The sequence below is a fragment of the Pseudochaenichthys georgianus genome, chromosome 24, assembly GCF_902827115.2.
Source record: "Pseudochaenichthys georgianus chromosome 24, fPseGeo1.2, whole genome shotgun sequence".
Taxonomy (NCBI): Eukaryota; Metazoa; Chordata; class Actinopteri; order Perciformes; family Channichthyidae; genus Pseudochaenichthys; species Pseudochaenichthys georgianus.
In genome coordinates this window covers 8,789,188-8,812,297 of record NC_047526.1, presented here as the reverse complement: position 1 = coordinate 8,812,297, position 23,110 = coordinate 8,789,188, and the positions used below count along the sequence as shown (strand labels likewise).

Genomic DNA, 23,110 nt, shown 5'->3' with positions numbered 1-23,110 from the left:
GGAGAGGGAGCTTGGCAAACAGGAATGTTGAAGCCTGGGTAAAGGCTTATTTAGCACAGCGCTCTGCAGGAGAGCGGCACTGCAGAGAAACTGCAGCAGAACCAGAGGGGCTCAAACAGGATCTCTACACAGAGCCATGTAAAGACCTGGTTACAATAGGTACGTGCGCAGTGGCATGATGTACTATTTGCACATCAAACATGACTACATCCCTGAAAACATCTGAAAACATGTGTCCTAACCCAGTTTCCAGCTCCCAGAACAACACAGATCCCTCCTGTTTTTCTCCTTTGCTTTAAATCATATCATACTGTCACTTTGGGCTTCTTGTGAAGGGTTCACTACCTTTCTTCTAGCATTCCACCATTTCTGACATATACCGCATTCCTCTTATCTATTGCTTTAAAAAAAAAAGAATAACATTCTTTATTCTTCATACTAAAAAAAAAAAAAAAGTCTATGTGTGCGTTCATTTGATATTGTTGTAGTCATTCTAAAATTAGAATATACAAAAATAGTTTTATTATTACGGCACTTGAAATTGTGCTGCTTCCTACAAAATATATAAAGTTGCAAATGCATCCGGTTTAAACTGAAACTTTTGCCTACAGCCTTCGGAATGCCTATAGTTAACACAACATAATAAGATTTCTTCTTCATCATCAGCATCAACATCATCAACATCACCTTCAATGTCAATATCAACATCATGATTTTGGCATCATCATGTGAAGCATTGCCGTAATGAGTTGCATTGTCATGCATGCATGAGCATTCAAAGGGTCATGCTCGCAAGTCATTCCATGTCATTGGCACTTGGTAGTTCAAAAATGGTGGCTGGGGAGGGAGGGGTGCTCAGAGGGAAACAAAAAAAGTCTTGTTGCCTGCAAAGAGGTGAGGATCTACTGGATGTTAGAGCGGTGTGGTAAAGATCATGCAGATGAGGAGAAGTGTCAAACAGTCCTGGACCAGGCTGACCAAAGGCATTATGGGACGGAGATCACTTCATATCCAGCTGGAGTAAACACACACAATGATCTGAGTGCCAACATGCTTCGGGAGCTCCAGCCCTGCTCTTTTGGTTGAGTCTCTCTGATTTAAAGTTGGGATAGCAAATAGCTACAGTAATATCATTGTAGGAGTCCCCTCTTAACCATCAGAGGTAATAGTTAAAAAAAACTTTCAGAAAGCAGAAAGCATCAGAACAATTATTGAAAGTGGGACTTCTACAATGGCTGCACCAGCATTTAGATGCCTCCCATTATAAAAGTGTTTCTAGAAGTGGACGATTAGAGAATAGGGCACTTGGAGAAGGGCCCTTGATGGAAGGGGGCTTAAAGAGGCACTTATTGAATAACCTTGGCCTTCATTGAGTGGAAATGGGCTTATGTTGAGGACTGGACTTTTTGAGCCGGTGTCATAGGATTTGGGTCTAAGTAGGGGTCGAGTGTTTACACAGTTTGTACTTTGAAAGTAGAGGTGGTAGTTCAGATGACAATCATGTAGCAATAGCTCAGACTGATGGACTACTAAAGTATGTTTGCTAATCCTTTTTAGTAGAGACTGACTATGTCATTTGTGGTAATTTAGTTGATGCATTAATGGAGCTGTTGCTTAGTCACCACTGAGATGTATTGTTCATTTAAAGCTTGTGTGCAAGTTGAGGGTACCAGCTAAGCTATTTAACTCCTATCCATAATGCAATGGTGACAAATGACTTATTAGCTGTATTAGCTGCTGACGTCTCAGCAGTTGACCAAAAGTTAACATTAGCAAGCTATGCTAATTTGGCTCCACTTTCCGAGAGTGAGCATGCTAGCTTTCACTTTTCAACCAAACATAAACAGCATGACAAATGTAGAGTGTAGAAAAGGGATGTATTAAGTCATTAATGGTCAACAACCAATGCTATTTGGACAATGGGACACCTCTGTGAAGAGGGACGAAGCCAGTACACTTCCAAAAATATGTCAAAAAAGTTTGATTTGTAGTTTTTCTTAATTGAGGAGAATTACATTTTCAGTTAGAATTTAAGTGTGCTGTGTATTTCGTGTGTATCGGAGATACATTATTTGAAAGCACATCATGGCCTCCAGTGTCCACCCCATATGGATGTGAAATGGACAAAGTTTATTTGTAGATGGAGCAGAGCGGACTATTGGCTGATGGCCATCGTGATGTCACTTCTACCTCGATTATATTTTTGATTTCTCAGATATTTATTCTGATCTTTGAATGGCAGGCAGGCAGGCAGGCAAGCAGCACCTACTTGTTACATGGACAGGAGCAAAGACCACAGAATTTCCCTAGATCGTTCAAATTCTTTTCTGCATCCTTCATGTCCTTATTGATTTGGTCCATTCCCTCCTCGATGCGCTCCAGTTGCTCTGATTAAACACAAGTCATTTATCCCCCAAAGAACGAAGCACAAGAAGAGAGAGAGGGAGAAGGCAGAGGAGAGTAAGAGGGATATAAAGAGAGGACAAAGGAGAGAAGACAACAACTTCAGACACTCACTGTGACAAAAGAAAGTAAAAGAAAAAAAAGAGGAAAAACTAGACGCCACCACATATGTAAAGAACCGTTGGGGCATTTTCAGTACCTACTTGTTACACGGACATTTGAAAAGCCCACAGCATTTCCCTAAATCTTTTAAATTTTTCTCGGCTTCCTTCATGTCTTGGTTGATATGGTTCATGCCATCTTCAACACGATCGAGTTGCTCTGGTCAGGACAAAGGGATGACAGTAGTGGAATGAATTTCATTGACTGATTGACAGAAATATGAATTATGATGAGCAGTAATTGAGTCATGTGTTTTACTCTGGTGTGTGTGCAGGGTAAAAGGTAAAGGCTGAAATTATTTCCTATTAATTTAGTGCAATGAAATGGTGTTTATGTTTGTCACTTCCAAACTTGTTGGGCCAGAGAGATTGTAAAATAATATTTAAGTAAATATCTGAATTTCTTATTGAAGTCAGTTACAATATTCTTGAGAGTACGCTCAGTTGCTTTCAAGCAGATTATTAGGTGAGAAGATCGATACCTTGATTGTCGGTAAAATAAAAATGAAGGTAGAGCAAGATGCCAGTTAGCTTAGCCTAGCATAAACAGCTAGCTTGACTCTGTCAAAGGTAAACAAATCTGCTCGTTGCAAGGGGAGGGACCTAATATACAAAATTACATTTAAAGAACAGCTTAATCACTTTTACGGTATTTATAGGCTAATTCTGTTAACATTAGGTTTTAGCTAGCCAGCTTTTTGTTCTCCTATGCTTTCAGTTGTTTTGCTAAGCTTGGCTAGCTAACACAGCTGTACCTTCATATTTGGTGTAGGCTACATATATAAGAGTGGCATTCATCTTCTCATCTAACATCACAGTGCGAAGCAATACATACTTATTTTCCAAACGTTTCCCTACAGTATATTGTTCTTTTTTCTTTCACGGAGCAAGAAATAAAGAGATTGTTTGCTGTTAGCATAGCTGACATTTTAAAATGTTAATTTAATCATTTTACGGATCAAGGCGATTTCACTTGAGAACGTTTAATGTGCTGGCAGCATAATGCCACATAAGGTAAGTCTTTGTTCCTTCATTTAGTCTACAAGAACAGTGAGCTTTAGTTGCTCCCTTTTGCTTTTCAAATAACTTTTCCTTAGATATAAGATGTGCCTAAAATACGAGTGATATGACATGCTTCTTGGTCTGAGCATGCAATCACAGCCACTGGTTTTAATCTAAATGTGTGGACACAAATATGGCTTTCATGGCCTTGGGAAACTTGTTTTTAGTTGTTCATGAGGCTACCCTTCATGATCCATCCTGATTGTGATTTAAGGAAATACGGTGCAAGGTGTGAAAGGGTGAGGCACAGTTAAATATGGAACTGATTCAAAAAGTCGTTTTTTAGATTTTGTAAAATCCCTGGTTGGCATATTCATTTATGTTAATATATTCAACCAAGAAAGGATCCACGTTGAGTCAGAGTTTTAGACCAAAGTGGGGGCAATGACATTAATAGTGTTTTTACAAAGGTTAGTGACTCAAGGTTTTATATTAAAAAAATGTTATAGCAAAAGCTCTACACATTATAACAACTGTCTGAGATGTATCGCATGCCATAAAGCTAAAGGCTCTTCTTCCTGCATGTAGTCAATAACAAAGGGTCAGGGGTCAGATCGGAGTAACAGCCTCTTGTGTATCAAGTCAGTTGTTGCAATTAGCTTTGGAGAGGTGACTCTGCGGGGGCGGAATAGTATGGCCGCTAGGGATGAGGGGATAAATGGATAGTCAGAGGAGGGTTTAAGCTTTTATCCCCTTGAGTGAACAAGCGTGTTGGTGCAGTTACGGGTTTATCTTACAGGATTGGTGAATAGGTTGACAAGCATCCCAGCCAATGGGAGAGCTGAAGCCCCATCCCTTTGCTATAGACAATAAAGAACTACTTCTGCTTCATAGTTTCACATTCACTATTAGTTGTTTGATGTTGCAGTTGTTTTATCCTCTTCCATGGGCACAATCAGTTGTTATTGCCTCATAGATAAGGGTAGGGAGCCACTAGTCCATTTTGAGGGTCGCGGTCATCTATTTACATGGCTGATCATCGATATAAATACGATAAGATGAGGCCGGCCTTTATTTTGCATAGTAATTATGATTGGAGAAAGAAGTAAGATCGTAGTATAAAGGGCAACAAAGACCATATAGAGAGGAGGTCATGGTATAATGATTGGTACAAAAAAAGGACCATTAAAACAGGGACAGCTGTTCTTGTCCCAAGCTAAACATAAACTCTTTCACTTAATTTAAGTTACGTACGTTCTTATTTTAAGCCAAACCATAATCTTTTCAGGAACTTTACCAAGTAGTTTTGTTTATTTGCAAAGTCAACCCTGTTTAAAACTGCAACTGTTGACTTTAAAATGTGCAATGTGCAGGCATTTTGCTCTATCTGAACAATGAAAAGGGTTCAGCCATTGAATGGGCTTTTCGAAATGGGCATCACTTTAATCATGTTGTTCATTGAGGGTTGTTGGCTTGCTCATAAACAAACTGCATGTAACCAGGGATTGTACAAAGTATGGGGGTTGATTGAGGAGTGATTGAAAAGTTTGTCATTACCAGCTAAATCGATCGTTTTTCTTATCCACCTCTTGTATTTTAACACCTCGGTTAGCTGTCAGCATCTGATCTCACCCCCAGTAGTATTTACAGGAAAAGAAAGATTGGCCAAATTGTAAAGAAGTGAGCTATAAAATGGGGTGTATTTAAAGGTGGCATATCTGCTGCCACTTCTTTTCTAATAATGTTTATAAGCAGATTTGGTAAAATAAAAATATCTCTTGGCATTGAATTCAATTTAACTGAATCTGTGAAACCAACATGACTGCCTTTTTATCATTTTTAACATTCAAGAACAGCCCAGTAGTCCTTCGCCATAGGCTCCCACAGTGACAAACACGCCAACCCAACTGAGTTCTGGAAAATGAATAAATTCTCTCGATGTTGAGCTGTAGGGTTTTGGCACTGAAGTGGCTTTTATTAAATATACCTTATAATTAATGTTTGGCACTTTTTATTCGCTGTCTTTGTTGAGCATAAAAAAAAGCTGCTGGCAAATCAAAAGCAGTTAGGCAAATCAAAAATAATATGTTAAACATAGGAAACAAAGGTTGAAGGTAGCTGAAAGAAAGAAATCCCCCAAAGTTAAACCCTTGACGTCCTCAAAATATGAATTTGTTTGGATATGCATTTAAATGAAAACAAGCAACTGCATGTGAAACAATCGATCCAATCACAAGTGTTTTGATACCTTACATTTTTATCATCAACATTACTATTGTGAATGGTAATGTCCCCTGTGGTTCTGCTAATGTCAACACAATCTTTTACTTTTTACTTAAAGTATGAGCTTTTTTACATGTGAATAGCTCAGTTATTTCATGTTACTAAAGCCGCCATCTCCCCTCTCACAGACTTACCTCCCTGCTCGTCCAGCATAACCAAAGTCCTGATGCCAGCATCTTTGCTCTATTCCCCAAAGACCGCCAGGTAGAAAGGAAGTGGGAGGGAGGGAGGACAAACAAAACGAAATAAAGGTCAGTAATGAGGCCACAACAGTTTAGGGAATCAGTTGCTGCTGAAAAATGTGAGCTCCTAAGCAATTTACCCATCCTCAACTTTTTCCCTTTTTAACCATATTTTCTTTTTAGCAGATTAAAACAACATGAACTTAGTCAGTGTTCTTTATTACTATTTTGCTTTCTTTGATATTATATTCTTCTACTGCAATAATGCTAGCACAACAACAAAGAGAGTCCAGGTTTATCCGCATGCAGGTTTATCCGCATGCATTACATTTAAAAATGGTGACAAGTTTTATGATGTCATGATTAAGGAAATGGTTATATATTTTTGGAAATACACTTATATTGTTTCTCGAAGAGTTTTAGATGAAAAGTTCATCATTCACATGTCTCTTCGCTCAATATGAAACTGCTGTCTCTAGCTAGTCCCTGTCTCGGAAAAAAATTGTTCCAGCAGGTAACTTTACATGAAGCCATAACGAAATATGATATACTCGGTTAATTAGTGGATTATTAGTGGTCTTCCAATGAACCTTTCACAACATGGGAAATGGTGTAGCCCACACAATAAGCCTTGAGTTCAAGTGGTTAGGTTGTGAGAACGCCACTGCTAGCTAGGCTACAATAGCAGTAGGAAAGTGACATTAGCAGTGTTGGTCCTTAACCTTTGGAAATGAGCTAGCTGTTAGCCACTGATTCCCGTCCATATATTAAGTGTACCTCAACTAGCTTTAGCTTAGAATTTACCATATATCCTTGACAGTTGTATTCTTTTTTTCTCAGCTCGCTCGTGGCAAGAAAGCTAATTATAATTAATTAGTAAATAAATACTATAATTACAGTATTGTATACCACAAAAGGTTACACTATTCCATTACATATCTACAGTAGGGAACAACATACATCTTGAAAATCAATGTAGAGATAGAGAATTACAAATTGGAAACATAAAGACCCATATCTTTTTACGTAATCAACCATTACCCATGATGTCACACAATAAAACATATATTGTCATCTACAAGAGCCTAGAATATCACGATACCCAGGGATACTTTTTTTGTTATTTCTGTCGTCCGAAATGAGCAAATTAGGATTTTTTAATTTCCCCTGTGTCAGCATGTTGGTATTGATTAAAAAGGGCAAAGGTAATTCTGTCATTACAACTCAAGCATGAAAGTTGAAATGGCACCCAGGAGATTAACAATAAAAATGCTGACTGCAGAGAAGATGTTCTGGCTAAGGTTCTTGAACGCTTAGTGAGTGAACAGGTACAGGTGTTTTTATGTACAAATAACATCCTGTCTAAACATCAATCAGGCTTCAGAAAGCAACATAGCACCATCACTGCCACAATGAAAGTGGTGAATGATGTGGTGAGTATTTTAGATAATAAGCAGAGTTGTGCAGCTCTATTTATTGACCTGTCCAAAGCGTTTGATACCGTCGATCATCGCATTTTGAAGCAGAGGCTGGTCAGTATTGGCATATCCAGCCATGCAGTGGGGTGGTTTGTGAACTACCTCTCTGAAAGGTCCCAATAGCCGCGTTCACACTGCGGTACTTTTCCCACAAAGGTTCATGCGAACTTAGTTCATGCGAACTCTTTAGTTCGCATGAACTAAGTACAGATCGCGTTCACACCAGAAAAAGTCCCTGGGGGTGGATTAGGCAAATGAAGCCGCTGACGTCACTTCTTCTTCTTCTTCTTCTGCTTTGGGTTTACTGGCAGGCCGCAACCCACTTCAGGCCGCCCAAAGTCCCCGGCCGGAAGTCCCCGGAGTTGGGGACTGGCTTCAGTAGAAGCTGCTGGGAGTCCCAGCAGCTTCTACTGAAGCCTTCCAAGTAAATCGCCAGAACGCCGACACCTCCTCATCTCCACCGCTCCCATGTTTTATTTTGTGTTGCCATAAGTTAGTCTCTCTGCGTTTCTGCGCTGGGCTAATGCTAATGCTAATAATGCTAATGCGAGGATAATAAAATGGCGGCTTCACAAAACTTTTTGGGAGTTTTACGGGGCGTGGTTTGCAATTCGCCCAGCCAATCAGGAATATAGCTCTTTTCTCAAAAAAGAGCCGCTTTCTAGAAGGGACTTTCGAGGGAGTAAAAAGGTTCGCATGAACTACTTTTAGTACCGGCTCTTTTTGGTGTGAACGCGATCATGAACTAAGTTCGCATGAACCTTTGTGGGAAAAGTACCGCAGTGTGAACGCACTAATAGCCGCGTTCACACTGCGGTACTTTTCCCACAAAGGTTCATGCGAACTTAGTTCATGATCGCGTTCACACCAAAAAGAGCCGGTACTAAAAGTAGTTCATGCGAACCTTTTTACCCCCTCGAAAGTCCCTGCTAGAAAGCAGGGACTTTCGAGCGGCTCTTTTTTGAGAAAAGAGCTATATTCCTGATTGGCTGGGCGAATTGCAAACCACGCCCCGTAAAACTCCCAAAAAGTTTTGTGAAGCAGCCATTTTATTATCCTCGCATTAGCATTATTAGCATTAGCATTAGCCCAGCGCAGAAACGCAGAGAGACTAACTTATGGCAACACAAAATAAAACATGGGAGCGGTGGAGATGAGGAGGTGTCGGCGTTCTGGCGATTTACTCGGAAGGCTTCAGTAGAAGCTGCTGGGACTCCCAGCAGCTTCTACTGAAGCCAGTCCCCAACTCCGGGGACTTCCGGCCGGGGACTTCCGGCCGGGGACTTTGGGCGGCAGTATACGCCGTGAAGTGGGTTGCGGCCTGCCAGTAAACCCAAAGCAGAAGAAGAAGAAGTGACGTCAGCGGCTTCATTTGCCTAATCCACCCCCAGGGACTTTTTCTGGTGTGAACGCGATCTGTACTTAGTTCATGCGAACTAAAGAGTTCGCATGAACTAAGTTCGCATGAACTTTTGTGGGAAAAGTACCGCAGTGTGAACGCGGCTATAGTGTTCAGTTTTGATGGGCTGTCTTCTGAGTGGTTAAACATTACTAATGGTGTTCCTCAAGGTTCTGTTTTAGGTCCACTTTTATTCTCCATCTACATCAATAGTTTAGGTGAAAATGTAGATGGAGCAACCTTACATTTTTATGCGGACGATACCGTTATGTACTGTGCAGGTCCCTCCATTAAGGAGGCTGGTGTTAAATTACAAGCTGTTTTTAACATTATTCAGACTCAGCTCTCTGAACTAAAGCTTCTTTTAAATGTTGATAAAACCAAGGTAATGCTCTTTTCTAAAGCTAAAAAGACACCAGAGCCTGTTTTCTATATTGTAACTACGCAAGGAATACAACTTGAAGTTGTTACCTGTTACAAATACCTGGGTATCTGGCTTGATGATTGTCTCACTTTTAAACTTCATGTCAATAACCTGCTTAAAACACTGAGGGTTAGGCTAGGTTTCTTTTACAGGAACAAGTCCTGTTTCTCACTTGAGGCCAGGAAAAGGCTAGTCACTGTGACCTTTTACCTGTGCTGGACTATGGGGATCTGGTCTATATGAATGCACCTGCCCATTGCCTGGTAAAGTTAGATGCTGCGTATCACAGCGCACTGAGATGTGTGACAAACTGTAAAGCATTAACCCATCACTGTACCCTGTATGCAAGGGCTGGTTTGCTTTCACTAACTGTACGGAGGCTCAGTCACTGGTACATTTTTATATACAAAGCCATGTTAGGGAAACTTCCATCTTATATCTGCTCCCTGATCTCACGGCGAATTGTAAGTGGCTACTGTCTGAGATCGAATGCTGTGGTTTTATTAAATGTGCCAACTGCTAGGACTGTCTTAGGGAAGACAGCTTTTAGATGCGCAGCTCCTCTGTCTTGGAATAGTCTGCAATTGAAATGGAAACTGAGCAATCTGGTGCCACTAAATGTTTTTAAAGCTCGGTTGGATGCTACTCAATCGGAAGCTGTTGGTACCTGTTCATGTAGATAGTTATGTAAATTGTAAATCCCTGTAATGATGCTGTAAGATGTCCTTTTTGTTGTTCTGTTTATGTTTGTATGTACAATTTTCACTTGAACAAGAGATCAATGATCTCAATGGGATAACCTGGATAAATTAAAGTAAAAAACTAAATAAAAAATAAAGATATCTCATTAAAATTAAAAACCTTTCTATTGGATTTCCTCGTACAAATTAAACAATTAATAACCCAGGATCCCAACACCCCTTCTGTCTACGACTCAGCAGCTGATGACCTTTGGCCTACATATTAGTATTGATTGCAACTTGTAAGAAGGACTATTTTTCTACACATTTTAAATGTAGAATGTGTGTTGGTCTTCTTTCCCCCTTCAGATACATTTAAATCCTTCCCGACTGTAAACCATCAGAGCAGCTGAGCCAGCATGAGTGCCACAGTTAAAGCCTTTAGTCACTGATGGCTGTGTTGGCTACAGGTTTTGATGCTGGTAGAAAGAGTGTGAGGAGGAGGAGGAGTATAGCGATATTTGCTTATACAACTCTTCCTCCTCTCTGCTTCTTAGAAATGCAGCGCCGTCTCACTAATGCCCCTTTCACACCAGCGCCTTTTCAGCTCCGGCTCGGAGCTAGAGCCTGAAAAGCGCCGGGTTTTCCAGTTCACACCGGAGCTGCGCCGGCTCTTAGCTCCGGAATCCGCTTCATTTCCAGCTCCAAAAAATTGTCGGTCCAGAGGCAAGAGCTTTGGAGCTAAGAGGCGACGTCGCTTACGTCTCTCTTACGTCGAGGCGTGCAGGAAACTAAACCCACCTCCCATGGGTCGACTGTTATGCCTGCCTACAAGCAGTAGTGCCTATAAACACACTTTATAAAGTCAGGCAACACTAACCAGGCTTCGTGTGATTCTGTTTATTTGTGCCTTACTTTGACCATCCGTTCACTGTTATCGATCATTGTGGAGAGAGGCAGACGTGTTGTTTTGTATTATTGTAGCTATCGGATGCAAGTAGTCAGTTTAGCTTCGGTTGCTATGCTAACATCACCCGTTTTATACCAGAGAAACTTGCATAACAGCGTTGTGATACCAAACAGTGTCAATTCAGACTGACACACATTCACTTAGGCTAAGGGGAACTGGGGATATGCATCAGCTGCTTGTGTGAGTCGGACAGTGAATACTTTAGAGCGGCCGCTGCAGTGTGAGCTAACCGGGAGCTAACGGGAGAATACACTCCGTGGAAGAGCAGCACACTGCAGCGGTCGGTAAATGCTGCAGAAACACATTAATAAACAATGAACCACGTCACTCTGGAGCAAAGTATAAGGTTGGAGAAGTCGTTATTCAATTTATTCTGGCTTCGTGTGATTAAAAGCAACACGATCATCGACCCGACGCAGTTGTTGTTGTTGTTGTTGTGAGCTTCCGTTGGGGAGCAAATCAGCGATGTAAACGGTGACGCCATGACGCAGCAGGGGCAGCTCTGGGGCGCCACGCGCCAGTGGGCTGTGTGAACAGAGCGGGAGCTGAAAAGGGAAACCGGAGCTGAACCAGAAAAGCTCCCACTCGGAGCTAGAAACTGAAAAGCGCTGGTGTGAAAGCCGCATAAGATGTGGCACCTGGTCGGTCCTGATTCACATAAATAAGATGATGGTGTGTCAGGCACACACTTGACAATACACTGTTACACATTAATATATCCCTTGCCACCTCAGCAGTTTGGGAGGAAAGCGTGGGGGGTGCAATCAGGAAAGTCTGGAGTATAAATGATTCTGTAATTAGGTAAGGCTGTGTCAAAGCAGAATCCCAAAGTAGTGGAAATGAGTCCCCAGGGAAACTCAACCATGATCCAATACAGGACTGGAGGTGGTTCAATGCAGATTTACTAATTCAAATCAGCTGGATAGATTCATGCATTTTGGCAGTTGCCTTCTTGTAGAATATATAGTTACAGCCTTAAGATGTAGTGGGGTGTGCTTGAACTTAAAGGATTCATAATTCTTCAAGAGCAACTAGCACAAATTGAGCTCTAAAATGTAATTCAAATCATGTGCATTGCAATTAACCACCTCATCATTTATACAATCCATTACATTATCTTACATCTTTCAACTGGTTAAGACATTTCTGAGTCAAAAATAGACCAAATGTTATTTACAATGAGGAAAATAAAAGCCTGTATTCAGCATTACAGCATATAACGCAATTTTGTAATCTCCCTGCCTGCAGCACAGTCGCGGGGGGGGGCTTAGATATGTCGGCTGATGATCAATGTGACCTTGAGATCTGCTTGTCAGACGCAGTCAACCCCAGCTGTCTACGCTGTCTCTCTTTAATGTCCTACTTCCCTCCATCTCTGTCTGCTTGTGTCACATCAGGCGTTCTGTTCTCCTTGTCTATCACTCTCAGTCTATTACAGCGTTATTTATTGGCACAGGCAAATAAGAATCGACAGAGTCTGCTCACGGGTGTGTAGTTTCTGATTTAATTGAATTAATTTCCTGTAATAGAATTCATGCCATCGCTCAGTTGAATCATGGTTCACTCAATCTTGTCTGACTATTTAAGCAATTAGAAGAGAGAAACCCTGAGCTTGTTAAAGATGAAAAATGTAATTGGATCGTATATTTTTAGAAATCAACAAGGTGATCAACACCTCACCTAAAAGTAGTTTGATTGGTCAACAAGTAATCTGTGAAAGCTATCGTTAGCTAGTTAACAGTCCTATGAAAATTAATTCCAGGTCTATATAAAAGTAAATAATAATACTAAAATGTCTTCTGGTACCTAGCAGCAGAGTATTTAAGGAACAGTTCTCATTCTGGTGAACGTGCTAAATTGCTTTATTGCTGAGTTAGTTAACATTGTAAATGTATTCAATATATATATATATATATATATATCTCAAAATGTTCCTTTAAAATGTAGTTTGCAATGCAGTCTGATTTTTCACTTTGAAATAAAAAAATATTATCTTTATAAGTGTTTACGTTGTCTCCTGGACCCGGCTTTGTACTTATTTATTTATTTCCCTTTATTATAGTAAAGCCGTAACGTGTGGTTAGGTAAAGATCGACAGGAAATACAGTAAAAGATAAAGGGAGGGGATAACATGCAACTGGTGGTATCAGAATTGTAATCTTCTCATGGAGACCACAGCCACTGTCACAGATGTACCGTGGTGCAACCAGGTTTCCAGAGATGAGGCTCTTATGGCGCATTTCCACTGCAGCGGGTAGCCCCGTTTAAGCGTCCTTAATCGTCCTCAAGCGGCCAGGCCAGTTTTTGGTGGCCTTTCCATATAGCGTAGCACCGGCTAGCGGGTACTTTTTCCCTCTTTTTCCGGCTCCATAACATCGTGGTTCTATCAGGCCAGGGCCAGGGCTGAACTAGTGACGTCAACACTCTCGACTGCTGATTGGTCAGAGAGAATCATCACAAGTTCGCGCGCGAGCTCATCCCTAGCGTCGCATATATATCTAGAAGCAAGCTTGCAGCATTTTTATACACGGAGGAGCTACAAAAATGGCAACGTCAAAGAAAAGCACAGCGTGGTCGACCGAGGAGGTGACGACGTTCCTACATCTCATTGGGGATGATAAAATCTAGCGGGAGCTCGACGGAACAACTCGAAATGTGAAAAAAAAGCCGATCACCCCGCCTACACTGCGTTGTTACCCCAGGTCCTAAACTGTAATGGAAATGCGCCACGGTCTCCCTAAGCGAGGACGCTTAGGGACGCTTAAACGGGGCTACCCCGCTGCAGTGGAAATATGCCATTAGTATCCTTGTTGTATGCTACAGTACACATGTAGCTCCTCTCCTGAGACTGTCTCATCATCGTGTGTTTTATGTGTATTGCTATAGTGTTGTGCTCTCCTTCCTCAACTGTTAAGAACACTAGGCTGTTCTTTGTTTTAAAATTAGACAAATGGGGAACATTGTGTAAAATCTGTAATTGGCAATGCTGGCTCCCTCATGTTCACAATTTAAGCAAGACTAAGCATTGTATTGTCATTTTGTATAATGTAAAGCATCTCTCGATGAAATTGTAATTTAGTATAACAATTGGTATAACAATTGGGTTACTTAATGCTAATATCGTGTGCATTCTATTTTAGTAGATGAATTAGGGCCCCTAAAAGTTGAGATGCCCCTACCACAGGTAGAACAAATCACAAAAAAACGTTTCACTACTTTACTATGTCTAGCTTTCTAAATAGATAGCTGTATACACTTTTTGTTGTTGCAAAATTAGTCCTTTCGAATGATGTCTGGATGCTTCCCATAACTGAAAATAGTGTCTTCTCCAAAGGGGGTTGTGTCTGCCTTATCACATGCATCTCAAACAATTATCAAAATGTCACCAAATCTGACTTTTTCAGTAGGAGTAACATCATTTTAAGACATTACATTTTCTGTGAGTTTCCGGATTATGCCCAAGACAAGTAAATTCTTTCTTCCGCAGTATTTAAAAAAAAAAAAAAAAGTATATATACAGAAATGATGTATCTAGGAATCGATAGACTTCCAGTGTCACCATTTGTATTCTCGCTGTGTCATATTTAGTCTCAGATTTCATTCGTAAACTCAAAGCATCTTGGGTGTTTCTTACCTCCTCCACCAGCTGCAGCATACGACGGGTGCTCTCGAGAGACTGTGGAGAAAAAAGAAATACAGTTAATGAGATAATATGACAGATTCAAAATGGAAATAACACTGTTTGACATCAGAGAACAAATACATCTATCTTCCTGGGGAAACACAAAAATCACAATAACTTGTCCAAAGTGTGTATGTTAGTTGAAATGAGCATAAGCAGACTTGTAAACCAACAAAGTGGAGTGAATGTGAACAATCAGCGGGACACAAAAGGGATCAATGTCGGCCATTTATCGACATGAACTCACAGCGACGGTATGTCTGCACTGAGTACTGAATACGAACGACCGATGGGAATTTTGAAGGACGCTGTAACAGTGACTGATTTCTGGAAAGTGTATTTTTTAAACTGTCAGTCAATAAAATGATTTGGAAATTAAAATAAAAACTAAAATGCTTTCAAGCCCATTAGTACGATGGCCGATAGGTTCAAAAGCATTAGGAAAAATACGCTGCAGTTTCAAAAACGATACAATAAAAAACACAAAATGTGCCAAAACAAATGCAACTGAAGAAACAACTTCACCAGCTTGACAACACATGTTACTAAAAGCGCTGCAAATCATTGTTGACGTTCAGGGATTATAAAGTTGGCTATCTTTCACTACCTTAAATTAAAATGCTATTGGCTTATTTTAACAATGTAATTGCATGATTCGTTCTGATATTATTGCAGATCTTCTGTAAGATAGCGAGCTTACGTAGCTAATCTAGTCATTTCAATTATACTAATAAAACACAGACTTAATGTGCCAACTTTATAATCCCCTAACATGGGGTCCCAGCTGTGTGCATCACGTTTTAGTGTCCCCCGGATTCCTTTGTGCTTCTACCAGCATTTTTCTATTGTCAGCCTTTGATGTTCATTTGCATGTGTTTTTGCAGCGCGATTCTCCTAGGGGAAGGGTTTGGGGACACATTTTCACCTGCCGGCCACCATATGTTTGAAATCGAACTCAAGATAATTGACTCAACAACACTATTGTCAGCCAATAACTACACTTCCTACCCTCTATCCCTTTTTCCGAAACGTCTATTATGTGTTGAAAGATATGTAGCTGAATGTTCCAATTCGACTTACGTCTTTGATCTGAAATGGCCACGATATGTGCTGTTGTCATCATGAGAGAGGGCAAAACTGTTATTCCGACGCCACCATTTTGTGTATCCACTATGTTCACGCAAGTGTTTAATATTCTGCTCAGCTGTGCCAGTGTGAGTCAGATGTAAAGCTGGAGGGGTGTGGGCTTATCTGCTCTGGGCCATGACTGAGACTCTCTCGTTCCCTCACACTGATGTGAAACATGCACACACACACACACACACACACACACACACACACACACACACACACACACACACACACACACACACACACACACACACACACACACACACACACACACACACACACACACACACACACACACACACACACACACACACACACACACACACACACACACACACACACACACACACACACACACACACACACACACACACACACACACACACACACACACACACACACACACACACACACACACACACACACACACACACACACACATTCACACAAATAGGAGCTTGAGCACCTAGATGTTTTTCTACACGTGAACACGGATACTCTCGCAGAGACACTCTCACACAGAAATGTTGCATGTTTACGTTCACAAGTGCACTCTAACACACAAACACACACTCGAGATGTTACCGTGCTGTGTTATGTAAAGTCAGATGACACAGGTATACTCTCCGAGGCAGAAAATAATGTTCAAAAAGCTCCTTATTTTTCTCATACTGCCTGTGCTGCAGCACCTCTTTTCACCCTCTGTCTGAAACCAGAGCCCAGTCTGCTCTGATTGGTTAGCTGGCCAGCTCTGTTATGACTGGTCAACTAATTAGAGATGTCCCGCACTTTAGCATATCACGTATACTTTGTTGGAGCACTAGTCAATAGAAGCACGAGTGTTCAGTATGGACACTCGTGTTTCTGGAAGTAAACAAAGGAGTCCAATGGAGGTGTTTCAGGCAGGGGGGGGGAGTGGGAGAGAAACTCCCTCTGGAGGGAACTTAGGGATTTTAGCCTTTGCAGACCATTTACATGCACACAAATGTATATAACACACTACAGGGAAGGTAACATTGCAAAAAGCATAATAGCTTCGATGTTCACTTCTCATTTGTATGCCTATGTGCTCAAGTGTATTCTCCGTGAGTAGGTGTGCTTAAATGCAAGCATGCATCATGTTCATGCATCATCACAACTGAATCCACAGTGATGCGTGTAGCGTGTTGTTCTCACCTCATCGGCCAGCTGGTCGGCGCGTTGCTGCATGTCTGACAGCTCATTGCGCATGTCCGCGTCCTCTGCCATGGCTGCTGGATGTTGGGGGTGGAGAAGGACTCCAACAGGGAAGAGAAGATCCTAGTGGGATTTCGGGGAGGGCTGGAGAAGAGACGAAACAAAGGAAAAGGAAACATTAGGCATACATTGTCTGTAATTATTTTAATATTTGACTATTGCAATGATAATTAGGTGGCTTCTGTCATTTGGAAAGTCATTGATATTAAAAGACGTGTTCAAAGATACTGTGGGGGAATTATATCCACGACATCATACATATCCGCCTCCTTTGTGTGTACATCATTGTTTGATACCAGAACAGAAAAGTATTCGAGTTGAAGAAACAGTGACAACAAGGAAGACAATGTTTGCAGAACAAAATCATGCTCAGACGGGCCAATGTTGGCTGAAAATGTAAAGGATTTGCGCGCTTAGTATGTTACTGGGAACACATACTTACATTTGCTAATCATGTTATGACTTATTCAAGACAAACTCAGACTAATTAATTCACCATAAAGTCCTCAAGGTCCTATTTATCTCTCTGTGAGTAAATCCATCCATCATCACACATGTCCAGACGCCCTTGAGCCAGGTTATACTCTCCTCCCTACCTAATGGCTTCAAGTCGCCCTGCACAACAGCAGCAGCTGAAAGCCGGAGGAGCAAAATATAAAATATATTCCAGAGAGGTGCGAAGAAAAATGGCCTTCAACAAAATGGGCCAAACGAAATAGGAGGATTGGAGCTTCTATCTCCCAATTCTCTGGTGCAGGCTGTATAATCGAGGATTATGAAGCTGCAGCAGTGTTTGTTAGTTGGGGAATGAGAGGAAGCGTGGTGTTTGAAGAGGAATGCCAGTCTCAGACAGTGTTGACTGGGATTTTGGTGGATTAGCGACAGAGAGACATAAACAGTTTGCCCTGTCGCTGTGATCCTTTCCTCTCCTATGAGAACAGGCCAGTATCCCAAGCCAACTCCAGATGCTGGATTACTGCTAGCAAACTCTAAAGATCGACATGAAACAACATTTGTCATGTGTCAGATATGCTAGAGATTGGATATGGCTACAAGGCAGACTTACATCAAAATGGTACCTCAAGTTAAGAGAATTGCCTTGCATAGTTTTGTAACCCTGCAACCATTTTGGGCATCCAATACCCATTAGAAATAATGTTGAGTCATTGTCTGTTAGGTAGAAATAAGGAGCGGCATATTTGTATGTCTTATGTACAACAATATGGGTATCGCAGACAAAGCATTTTTATTCAATCGGATTGGTCCAATCATGTCTGTCGTTGAACCATGTTTTTTGTTTTTGTTCATTTATGGATGCTGTTTGTGTGTAGGTTATTCGCTGTCTGTAATGCTAACCCTTAGCGGACAAGATAAGTACATCATTTTGAATGAGTTTTGTGCAGCCTATCTGAGAGCTTTAAGTTGAAAATATTTCAACCTCTCAGAAATGTTCTGGTGACGTGATTGGAGAAATAGGAGTAGAGGCTTGTTTTTGGCCTGGTGATTTAGATGGAAAACTCCTAACAGAGATCCAAAAAGCCCGTTTGTCAAAACAGATCGGCAGCCAGACCAACAAGTCCTCCAACTCATACGACCAAATAGGCCGATTGTTCAGGCCCAATTATTATGACCAAATATGTTGTTTGTTCAAGCACTTAATACGTCGTATAATTACGTTTTAAAGTTTTCGTCCTCCAGTCTAGTGTTCCCGTTGAATGCAAACATTACGTTACATGTCATTTGTTAGACGCTTTTATCCAAAGCGATATACATACATTCAGTACTGTGGACAATCCCCATCGGAGCAATTTGGGGTGAAGTGTCTCGCCCAGGGACACAATGACATGCTGACTGCAGTGGGACTCGAACTTGGTACCCCCTGATTAGAAGTCCAGCACTCCGCCAAAAGTTACAGATGGTCGTTTATTCACAAATAACCCTCTCTGTAAAATCCTAAATTGTAGGATAGTTTGGCCATTAAAACGCTTTTTGATTAGATTTCTAAGTGTGTATTGTAATTTTAGAATCCACGTCCAGTCGATATGTAGGGTCTATAGTTTGATAGATATTACGAAGATGATTTGAGGTATGCGGCAGCCTCCATGTAAAGTTACGGGTTGAAAACAGTATTTTCGGTCTCGGCGATTTCATAATAAAACCAATGATCAAATGATTTGACAGTGATATCTGCAGTACTCATCAACTAAAAAAACATCAGTTTATCCTTGTTAATTATACGACATTTATTGGTTTAAATTGTGTACACTGCTTTTGTGTTTTTCCAATAGGTTTTTCTATTTAGATTCTGAGAGACACCTTTCTTTTTTCAGAGGTTTTGATAGGCTAAAACATTGCCGCAATGCATTTCGGGATATGGTGTTTATCCGATATGAAATTGGGAAAACATTTTTTTTAAATAAAATAATACTTTATTCCGAGTGTTCTTGCTTTTCTCTTTGGAAGTCATCACATAACGGCATTGTAATACACGGTTCGGCTGCATTAAATATTACATATCTGCCGTAGATATTTATTTATAGAGCCCTGATGAGAAGACTTCTGGACGAACTGGAAGAAATGCCGCCGAAACTGAATACGTGACATGGATCATAAATATATTAGCAATTAAACAACGTCTTCCATTTCTTTTCACACAATACGTCTCCTTGCAGTATCAACACTAATTCGGCGGACTTTTATATTTGATCCAATTGGTAGATAGGCTGTATTTACACCATAACGGTGCACAGCTGATAGAAAGGGATTTTTTTGTAGTTTTTAAAGATATTATTTACTACCTTTCCAACTCCTCATGCAGTTGACTGTTACAGGTCTATACAGGTTCATGGTACAATGCATAAGCTTCAAATCGAGAGACTGAAACTGTATTTTCATTTACCGTTCTGTTTTAATTTCACAATAAAGTTAATAGTCATGTTATGTTTGATATTATTATGTTTTATTAACTACACCACTGTTTTTTTAACCCGCATCGCCTAGTGGTTAAAGCATGTTATTGAATGTTGTTGTTGAATACGTTTTATTTGATGAAAACATTTAAATATTAAGAGTAGCCTACATACAACATTGAAAATATCAAGAAGATACTGTAGTGATCTCTACAATAAAACAGTTTAGTGCAGGACGTCCAAAGATATTAACAGGAGGATGTGCAAAACAGACAAACTAATAAGGCTTTATTTAAACATTAAGATTACTTTAAGTTAAGGTCTTCTTTTGAATAAGAAAAAAACGTTGGGGTTATCCACAGATAAATATGAAGTCTGACAAAGTACTTAACGTCCAATATATTGCATAGTTTATTTTGGCACTTGACAATCACCTTCCCTGAATTTGACTCTGAAGTCTGATTTAAGGGTTGTTTATATTTCACATCATTAATCAGAATCTGCAAAGTAACTAAAATACATGTAGTGGAGTAAAAATACCAGGTTAACCTTTGAATTGTGGTGGAGTAGAACAAAGTATGCTGCTGTAACAAAAACATCTCCCAACTTGGGATCAATAAAGTATATCCTATCTTATCTTATCTTAAGATGATCGATGGCTACTGCCATATTTGCAAAATGTGCCTCTGAACCTGTATGTATGGGCTGGACCCGGGGGCTGGACCCGTCCAATTCCAGTTTGGAAAGTCTGCCGTGGTTCCATTCCATTTCAAAGAGCTGTTGACGCTCAGCGTAACCTTGTCGCACTGCCACACCAACATCCAATCACAGGGCTTGATGACTAATCACAGGGCTTGTAAAGCAAGGCGGATGTTGTAGTCCCAAACGATAGCTGGGGATTCTGGGTAGTGTAGTGTCTTCGGAAACTGTAGTGTCTTAACTCCGAAAAAACTATTTATTTCTCTGAATCGAAGGTTAAAAACACAAAAGCATTGTACACAATTTAAACCAATCAATATTGTGTAATTAACAAGGATAAACTGATGTTTTTTAGTGGATGAGTAATGCAGATATCACTGTGTAATCATTTGACAGTGAGGGGAATATATCCGGTTTTATTATGAAAACTTCGAGACCGGAAAAACAGTTTTCACCTACGCTAACTTTACATGGAAGCTGCATACACGTTATCCTGGCGAGACCTCAAATCATCTTCGTAATATCTATCAAACTATAGATCCTACACATCGACTGGACGTGGATTCTAAAAGTACAATATACACTTCTCGCTAGAAATCTAATCAAAAAGCATTTTAATGGCCAAACTATTCTACAATTTAGGATTTTACAGAGAGGGTTATTTCTTTGTGAATAAACAAATAAACGGGAGAATGTTGTTTCTTACACGACCACTAGAGGTGCTACACTTTAAAACGTGGCTATGGGTCGTAATCTAAGCTGCTTAAACAATCTACCTATTTGGTCGTTTTTTGTAGGAGGACAGGCTGCAGCCAGACACTTGGACCTTGTTGCCGGTCAGCGTTTTGACGACTTCGCCCTCCTGACTCGACAGCTGTCAGACTGAGCGGTGAAGCTCATTCAAACAATGTGTGAGAGCAACCATCTTGTAGTTGGTGTTTGTCAAACAAATATAAAGTAGCCCAAATGGAAATTGTGATGCGATATTACAAATTAAATTGGGATAAATAAAATAAATCGTATCTTATATTTAGATATCATTGTCATAGAAACATTTGAAAAAGCGCTGGGAGTGTTTTTTTGCTGGAGTGTTGTTCGGAGGCCAGTGCCTTTCTGCCAGAAAATGACACTATGTGGACACAGCGGCTTATTCTGCTTTTGTTCAGATTATTTCAGAATAGGACGTTCAAACGTAATGTTACTCTACCCATTGTATCAATGCACAGACAGAAGGGAAATGCAAAGTTACTTGCTGTACTCCTTGATGCGTTCACTGTCTTACTAGTTATAACATTTATTTCAGGGGGAAACATTGGGAACATAAAAACCTTTTAGCATTTTGAAATTCCAGTGGTCTGACAGAAGACTAGACTCCTGGGATGATGTAATGCTATAAAACAAACTACATCAACACCGCTAAGCTAACAGTGGTCCTGTGTCAGCGTGATGACATTTAACAGTACATTTTAGTCACTTGTTATCAAAAACATTTTTTATGACACATAGAAGCTTCAGACATTCATCAGAGGGGTATGTACTGACGTATTGTATGTCGTAGAACAAAACATTCAAATATCTTCAGCTTGAGTTAACCACAGACCTTAGTCCAGACTTGTAACACTTTCAAAAAAACGTTCACTACGAGGCTAAAATGCTAAGTTATTTCCGGGTTTTAGGACTTGTTTACTCTATACTTCTGCAGGTATGAAGAGTGCATATGTTGTGCTTGTCTAGAGGGAGGGGCTTAGAACAGAGAGGGTAGAGTTACAGTAGGACTGCATATATTTGGCCTTTTCCAGAAAACTGTAAGACTATTTTCTTGCAGCAGAAAAAACCAACAGAGACCAAAATGGCAGAGAAAAATCTGCGTCAGGTAAAGACTGATCACATAAGGATGTGCATCATCTTGGACAGACGGCCTTGCCCACCTCGACGTGTCTCATCCTTGTGCCTCGGAGCTTCTGCTGTACCCTCTGCGTTCGCTTCACGCACTCATGTGTCCGGAGATGTTCACAACAACATCTGCTGGCCATACACTCGCTGTACATACACAGGAAATGAAGCAATTTTGTTGTGTGCCATGGCAATATCCCTGGACGTCACGGACTGAATCACCGAAACCTCCCCAGGCGGTATATAGATGAATCTGTATTCAACTCAGTAGATGAATTCAGTCATGTATAGCTCAGATCGACAGAGGCATCGTAATGATAATGTCCGGGGCCCATTTTATTGTAGCATTTACTCTGATGTCTACTGACACACTTGGAGATCCTTCCACTATGTTGCATATCCATCATGATATTAAATCCCTTCCTGCTTACATTTCTCTCCTCTCTTCTTGCTCTGCTGCACTGCTCCATAACAGCAGTGGCCATATTGGGTTATATAAACCTCCAACTGGACTTAATGTCTGAATCCAGTCAGATTCAAAGAGATGGCTTCTTGGCCTGGTTGCGTAACAAAATTCA

The 23,110-nt window shown here is 40.6% G+C and overlaps 1 protein-coding gene across 3 annotated transcripts in view; it reads right to left on the bottom strand.

Moving 5' to 3' along the window:
- snap25a (synaptosome associated protein 25a) overlaps positions 1–23,110 on the bottom strand; it is a 51,541-nt gene that overhangs the window by 7,748 nt on the left and 20,683 nt on the right. For 2 of the 3 annotated variants that reach the window (XM_034076232.2, XM_034076231.2), the window contains 4 exons: positions 16,972–17,115; positions 14,617–14,658; positions 5,984–6,032; positions 2,270–2,387 (listed from right to left, as the gene is read on the bottom strand). In XM_034076232.2, coding sequence (XP_033932123.1) covers positions 2,270–2,387; positions 5,984–6,032; positions 14,617–14,658; positions 16,972–17,043 — 281 coding nt within the window. In that variant the 5' untranslated portion in view covers positions 17,044–17,115. Of the gene's footprint in view, positions 1–2,269; positions 2,388–2,606; positions 2,725–5,983; positions 6,033–14,616; positions 14,659–16,971; positions 17,116–23,110 lie in introns of all 3 variants that reach the window. The other variant, XM_034076234.2, reaches the window with a different exon arrangement.